Source organism: Podarcis cretensis (assembly GCF_951804945.1).
Source record: "Podarcis cretensis genome assembly, chromosome: 2".
Taxonomy (NCBI): domain Eukaryota; kingdom Metazoa; phylum Chordata; class Lepidosauria; order Squamata; family Lacertidae; genus Podarcis; species Podarcis cretensis.
In genome coordinates, this window is record NC_137171.1 from 68,317,830 (window position 1) to 68,325,155 (window position 7,326).

The 7,326-nt window shown below is 43.6% G+C and overlaps 1 protein-coding gene across 1 annotated transcript; it reads right to left on the reverse strand.

Annotated features, from left to right (window-relative positions):
• Positions 1-1,592: 1,592 nt before the first annotated feature.
• LOC307211368 (ovomucoid-like) lies at positions 1,593-6,923 on the reverse strand. The gene is made up of 4 exons (XM_079967912.1): positions 6,616-6,923; positions 4,341-4,366; positions 3,126-3,256; positions 1,593-1,774 (listed from the first exon to the last, which is right to left on the reverse strand). The coding sequence occupies exons 1-4, from the start codon at positions 6,677-6,679 to the stop codon at positions 1,729-1,731; spliced, it is 267 nt and encodes an 88-aa protein (XP_079824038.1). The 5' UTR covers positions 6,680-6,923; the 3' UTR covers positions 1,593-1,728.
• Between the last annotated feature and the right edge of the window lie 403 nt (positions 6,924-7,326).

A 7,326-nucleotide genomic window follows, 5' to 3' on the forward strand; every position in this document is an offset into this window, starting at 1 on the left:
CTTGGAAATTCGGCACAATCTAGAATTAGGTGTGTTTGTGTACTGATCTGAATGACACAGTAATAGCCTAGGTAAGGCACAGACTTGAAATGGATATTGTAGACCCTCTACTCCAACCCCTTGCTTGAGGCAAGAAACTCAGAGGTGGCTGTCTCAGCCTCTGCTTCAAGACCTTCACTTAAGGAGAACCCAACACTGCTCATGTAGGGAACTAGCTGCTCCTAGAGCTAAGTTGTTTCTCCTAATGTTCAGCTGAAACCATCTTTTCCTTTAACTCTATTTGATTAAATATTGCCCTGTCAGGCAACAGAGAACAATTCCAATGTCAAAAAATGGGGCGAGTGGCCATGGGTTTTGTGGATTGATGCTGGAGTGCCACATGTTTAATTAGTGGTGCTTGATCTGAATTTGTTCTTACATGACTATAAATCATATACAGGGGCGGAGGAACCCTCTCTGGCACCTGGGGTGGGGCAGTGCACATGTGCAGCATCCCGTACGGAGTGCGCATGCGCAGACCATACAGAGTGCTGCACATATGCACTCCATATGGGCTGCTGCACATGCGCAGTCCATAAGGGATGCTGCTCATGCGGCAGCCCATACGGACGCCGTGAGAGCAGCTCCCATACGGACTGCATGCACCCTCGGCTGTTCTACAGCTGGGGGGGAGGCAGGGGCCATCTTGTCACCCCCCCAAAGTGGCACCCGGGGCTGGCCGCCCCCTTTGCCCCCCCATCTACGCTCCTGATCCTATATCATATGGCTCGTACTTTGTGAGCATAAGCTGTCAGCCTTCCCTTTGGCAAGAAGTATGTATATGTGCAAATTCTTCCAAGATGTCAGGAATGTCCCCTCCCCCCCAGAGTGCAGGAGAAGATTTAGACTCAGAAATTGAACTAAACGAACGAGGGGCAGACTCTGCACATGAGAGGTGGCTGTCAGTTGAGAAAGGGCAGTTCGACTCCCTTTCCTGGGGAAAACTCTGTTAGCTCTCGAGATGAAGAAGAGTTCAAATGTAGCCAGAGCATTGCTAAGCAATCAGCAGATAAGCAGAGGTCTGAGTCTGGGTTGAGTAGCAGTGGGGAGGCCAGCCTCTCAGTCCTCGTGCTAGGAGTCTGGATAAGATCAGATGGTAATGGAAGGGCAAGAGGGGAAAGGCGTCCTTCCTGCTGTCGGAGGGGCGAAATTTCAGACTGACCAACTATCGTAAATACGAGCAGGCGAGAAGCCGTGCTGTGGATGTGTCTTTTTTTTGTAAATAAACGTACATAAAACTGCCAGAGAGTTATTACTTCTTATCGGGGCTTGGTTGCCTGCCAGAGAACATTACACCACAGATGCAACCTTCAGCATAGCTTGTTCACATAGATCTTCCCCAGTTTATGTGAAGAGTATCCATGTCTGTGCTAGATTTCCTGGAGGCATCTGCTGCTGGTGTAGAACCTCTCCATATGACCCTGGGGATTCTGGGTGTGTCAAGTAGCAGTGAAAGCACTTAACGCTGAGCTTAGGTCCTGGTTTAGTGTGCTACTGCAAATGTTTCTTAAAAATTAATCATTCCACATAAGACTGGGGAGTCTTTATTTTAAATCAACAGATCAGGAGAAACTTGAAAAGAACAAAAGCTTGAGTGGATTAGGATGCAGCAGGATGAGATGAAAAGAGCAAGGCAGAGCTGCCAGAGATGAACGGAACACGCCTCCATGGACTGTGTGTGGCAATGACTCAGCATTTCCCATAATGCTTAAAATGGATCTTCCCTTGACTTGCTCTAGGGTGAAAACAAGAAAATAAAACAAAGCTAATAATAATACTTAACATTTGCGCAGTGTTTTCAAGTGTCTGACATATGCACTTCGTTGCAATCCATACAACAATCTGATCGGACACAGATGTGAAGCCTGTGGCCCTCCAGATGTTGCTGGACTACAGCTCTCATCACCCCTGACCTTTGGCCATACTGACTGGGGCAGATGGGAGTCCAAAAAGATCTGGAGGGCCACAGGTTCCCCAGCCTTGCTGTCAGATAGGTCAGTATTATTAGGCCGAATGCTGTAGATGGGGTGGAATAGAAGCTGACAGAGTGCGGCTTGCTTATTGCTACCTAGTGAGTTCACAGTAGAGACAACCTTCAAACCAGGAACCTTGATTTGGAGTTCAGCTGTACTAGCTCTAGTGCCCTAAGTGGATAGCCTTAGAAAAAAATCTCGATTCGGTGCCTCTGCTGATCCCCCATGTTCCAGAAATGAAATTTCTGTAGGTTTAGGGATGGACAAACATGTCCATTTTGGTTTCTCTCAGCTTCTCATTTCCCCCATCATAATTTCAGTTTTCCACATTTCTGCCAGCATATTAGTGTGAATCTCCGCTAATGTGTGCATTTAGCATGCAGCTTTTAATAATGTGCATTCCTTTTTTACAAGCAATTTCCCTGAACAGAATGCATTTCTGTATGTTACTTTCACAAATGCATACATTTTAATGCACACTTCACCCTAATATATGCATTGCCTGCTAGGAGAACTGGTGCAGCTCAGTGGTAGAGAACCTATTTTGCATACAGAAGATTTTAGTTCCAATCCCTGGCATTTGCAGGTAGGGCTGGCCTGGGAGTGATCTTTGCCTGAAATCCTGGACAGCTGATGCCAGTTGGTGTTTAGACTATACTGAGCTAGGTGGACCAATGGATCGATTCTGCATCTGGCAGCTGCCTATGTTTCTAATGACATTGCAAAATTCAGAGAAGCATGAATTTCAAAGGATTGTTGTGTTTCAGTTCACATATTGGTTTAAGAAGTAGAAATTAGGTGATTTCTCATTAAAATGCAAGCAAAATTGAAATCATTTCTCATCCCTTGTGTTGACAACACCCACTAACCTTGAGGATATGAGGAAAGGCTTGCTGGCATTGGCTCAGAGGATGACTACCTTGAAATGTGTTATTGTACTCTGTGCATTTACTTATATGGGCAAGAGAGAGCACTATTATGTACAGCTGTAAATACAACAACACTAGCATTGGTGTCCGAATGAGTCTATCACATTATAGGAGACATGTGCCCCCTTCACAAAAGTAGCTTATCTCTGCTTCACTTATTCAGGAGTGATATTTTCCTACTTACATGGCTGCTCTGCAAAAGAGACATTTGTTGGTGTACGTTTGGCCATTGGAACCACATACTGGGAAGTACTCCAGGGTGCATCCTTTAGGTTTGGTCCTGTCGGAAAGCTTCATATAAGCACTGCAGTCAACCTGGAAAAGGGAAAGGTACTCTTCTTAAAACCACGACCACTTTGGCACTGCTGAATTTAAATCTTGACTGAATTGCTCTCTTCACCTTTTTAGCTTTGGGGAAATTATGCAAACTCCAAAGCATATGTGCTTTTCCTGGTTACAGAAAATGGAATCAGCTCAAGTAGGTTTGTGAGCAAAGACAGCACATAACCCCAGAATGTCCTATTTTGTCAAATCAGACCCTTGATCATTTCGGCTGCCCTCTTCTGCACCTTTTTCAGTATTCAGTTTAAGGAGTGGAAGTGCCAGAATTATACACTAGACCAGCAACATGGGGTTGTGTTCCATGGATAGCACATAAAGTCAAAATCTTATATAATCAAAGCGCATTGGGTGCACTGGTGCTTGTCAAAGTCCCCCCCCCCCCGACGCCTGCCCCCCTTTTATTTAATTTTAATTTTTTGCCAAGCATGTAAACCCAGAATTCCAAGTTACAGTCATGTGTTGCCTCCAGTGAAGTTCAACTCAAAGTACAGTAGAGCCATTAAAATAAATGGACCTAAGCTAGTCATGTTTATTCATTTCAATAGATCTATTCCGAGGAGTACTCTAAGGAGCATGGCATTATGGTATTGGAAGTTTCATCTTTGATATCATTTATTTCCTAATGAACAGAACTTTGCCTTTTCAGACTCCCAGAACTATGCTCTCAGCAGAAAGAAATGCATTATGTTTTGAGAAACAGTATGTCTCCTGTGACCAGTGTCTGGATGGATACGCAATCATACAAGCATATTTTGTGGATTCACAAAGAAATTGTGAAGTGCAGGACTTGAGGCCAGAATACTTAAAGCTGCCCCCACTCCTCCTGTCTGTTCACTGAGGTCCAATGGATGTGAATTCATGCAAGGGATCATCCCATGTCTGGAACATGCATTATGAGACTTGTGCTTAGAGAATATGGTAAGATTTGTTTCAGGATCTCCACTTCTCATGGTAGTGTAATGATGGGCTTTTTATTTAGTTTCCACACAAGGGATCTTGCTCAAAAATGCTATTGCTATCTAGATATCCACAGGAAACAATCAACAGATGGACTCACCTGTGGCTCATAGGAATGACGAGCATCTGCAAGAGAAAGCAAAGAAACAACAGAGATGAAAATCATTTTAAAAAACTGAATTAAAGCATATTGTGTAAAAGCGTCTCAATTTTATATTTTCTTTTACAGTGCGAGAAAGCAAAAATAAAACAACCTGATCCTCATCACCCTTGGGAATACACATACAAATTCATCAAGACACATGAAATGCTGGTTCTTATGATAATAATATGAATGAGCGGAACTACCCACGCATTCACCTTTGGCACACCTTTGGCAAACCACTCAGAGCACTGTGCTAAAAGTCAGCGTTCACAGAATTTGCACAACACCAGCCTTACATGATTGTTTGTGTGTGTGGTCCTTACGTCACCCTGGCCAGTGGCAAGCCTGGGAGGGCTGGAGAGCACAAAAAGGCCACTGTGTGTGGAGGTGCCTATGTAGAGGTCTTTAAAGGCCAGTGTAGAGAGATGGTGTAACTTTGCTGATACCTCTGCTGCTCTATAAAGACTCCTGTTGTCACACTCTCTTGGCCATAGCCACCTAGCTGCAAAAATTAAAACAACTAGGATCCCTCCTAGGTGGCAGCTGCAGAGTGGTCCAGGTAGCCCTTTGCCACTGGTCACCACTCTCTTTATGTTCATTTGGTTTGTTGATGCTAGGATGATGACCTGCGGATTCCAGGTTTCAAATTTTACTTTTGTTATGTCTTCACTGGGTGGTCTTAGGGTAGCCACTACCAGTCATACTCAGTTCCTTATCTGCAAAATGGAGATGAGAATACTGACGTCCCTCACTGGCCTTTCAAGGGGCTATTGGTATAAGAAGCAAATGCACATCACTTGTAATGAGAAAAGTTTAGCACGCTCACATTGCTTATGTGCATTAAAGGTAAAGGTAAAGGACCCCTGACAGTTAAGTCCAGTTGTGGCCGACTCTGGGGTTGCAGTGCTCATCTCGCTTTACTGGCCGAGGGAGCCGGTGTACAGCTTCCGGGTCATGTGGCCAGCATGACTAAGCCACTTCTGGCGATCCAGAGCAGTGCACGGAAACACTGTTTACCTTCCCGCCAGAGTGGTACCTATTTATCTACTTGCACTTTGACGTGCTTTCGAACTGTTAGGTTGGTAGGAGCTGGGACAGAGAAACGGGAGCTCACCCCTCGCGGAGATTCAAACCGCCGACCTTCCAATTGGTAAGCCCAAGGCTCCGTGGTTTAGACCACAGCGCCACCTGGATCCCAATGGGCCCATTGTGCAAAAAGGAAGCCCTAGGCTATCTCCTTTGGCCCCAAGACCTAAAAATGAATTTTACCTTTTGGGCTGCATTTTCCTTTTAATTTATTCATTTGGTTTTTCAAATTACAGTTTTACAATCACATATCCAACATACAACATAAAGACAAGATTCCATAGAATCTCCTGAACTTCCCTCCTCCCTTTTGTGGGTCCTATTGTTAATCATTTCCTCCTGCATCTTTTATAATAATCCAGATCTTTTACATCTCCATTTTATCAAAAATTCACCATTAAACTACAAGTGTTATTCCAATCCTACTAACAGTTTTAACTGTTTACAATGGTTTTTAAGATAAATTATAAATTTACCCCATTCTTTATTAAAATTTTGGTTTTCCTGATTTCTGATTCTTCTGGTTATTTTTGCCATTTTGGCATAATCCATCAATTTAATCTGCCATTAATCTGCATTTTAAAATATATCCATAAATGACATGAATCATTCTTTTCAAGACAGGTGACATTCAGGTGACAAGACAGGTGATATTCAGAGAGACATAGGAAGCTACCTTAAACTGAAAGAGACCACTGATCTATCTAGTTTAGTATTGTCTGCACTGACAGGCAGTGTCTCTCCAGGGTTTTAGGATTAAACCTGAAACCTTTCGCATGCAACGCATGTGCTCTGGCACTGAGCAAAAGCATTCCCACTGGACTGCTTAACTCTATTTACTCCCTGATCCTCCCGGAACAGACAAAAGGCACATTTAGTTCTGTGTGTGTGTGTACATACATACATACATGCATAAATATATATGTAACCCACTCTACTCTTCTGATTTTAAATTGTTTTAACTGACTTTAAGAATGTATTTTTAAAGGCTGTTATAACCTACCCTGGGATCTTATGGCAAAAAGTGGGTAAGAAATCTTAATAATGATAAAGAAAATAATATAGCAACCACCCTTTTCATAGCTGCTGCACACTGGGTCAACATCTTCATTGAGCGTGAAGTCAAAAAAAAAATTATACTCACCTGAGGCAAAGAAGCAGCAATAGAGTCCTAGGAGGAGAAACAGCACAGCTGCAGCCTTCATCATGCAGACAGTGTGATTTGATGCTGATGCTTTTGGTGGTGTCCAGTCTCCCAATGCTCCCCAGCGATGGAATCCCTGTATTTATATATATCCAAAAAGTCTCATTCTGTGCACACTTGCAATGATGACATCTTCTCCCCCTGCCTTAATGATTTGTAGTAAATAGTAGAACTCCAAAGGTCCTGGCCTTTTTAGATATTTCTAAAGAGGTTTGGCTGCAGACCAATTTGTAGGAACAAGTGGGGCAATTATGTGCTGCTTTGTAAACATCTGAAACTTATAACTGAGATAACTTGGCCATTTCCCATGTTGCGCAGCAGGGAGACCAGAAAGAAACAACTGCTTGACAGTAGTTACAGCCACGTAGGCTGCGGCCTGTCAAAACAGCATTTGACTGCAGGAACCATAAACACACACACTGATTAAGACTGAAAGCTATACAGATGCATTCCTCGCAGCTGCATGCGTCAGAGTTACCTCCCCAGTGCTCTGTCCATAAATGAAAAGTAACGACCTAATAACCCGCCTAGGAAGCCTGTTGCAGAGCAAGCTGAGCATTAGTTCTAAAGGCTGGTGCTGTGTCCACTCTTGGAACAGTGGCCTAATGCTGACACTTGACTTTGTGTTACACACACACACACACACACACA

Bases quoted from the DNA above. Each gene is read 5' to 3' on its own strand.
- LOC307211368 (XM_079967912.1), bottom strand. From the start codon at position 6,679: ATGATGAAGGCTGCAGCTGTGCTGTTTCTCCTCCTAGGACTCTATTGC. The intron at 4,367-6,615 runs GTGAGTATAATT...TTTCTCTTGCAG, and splicing joins TTGCTGCTTCTTTGCCTCAG to ATGCTCGTCATTCCTATGAG. The intron at 3,257-4,340 runs GTGAGTCCATCT...TCCCTTTTCCAG, and splicing joins GTCATTCCTATGAGCCACAG to GTTGACTGCAGTGCTTATAT.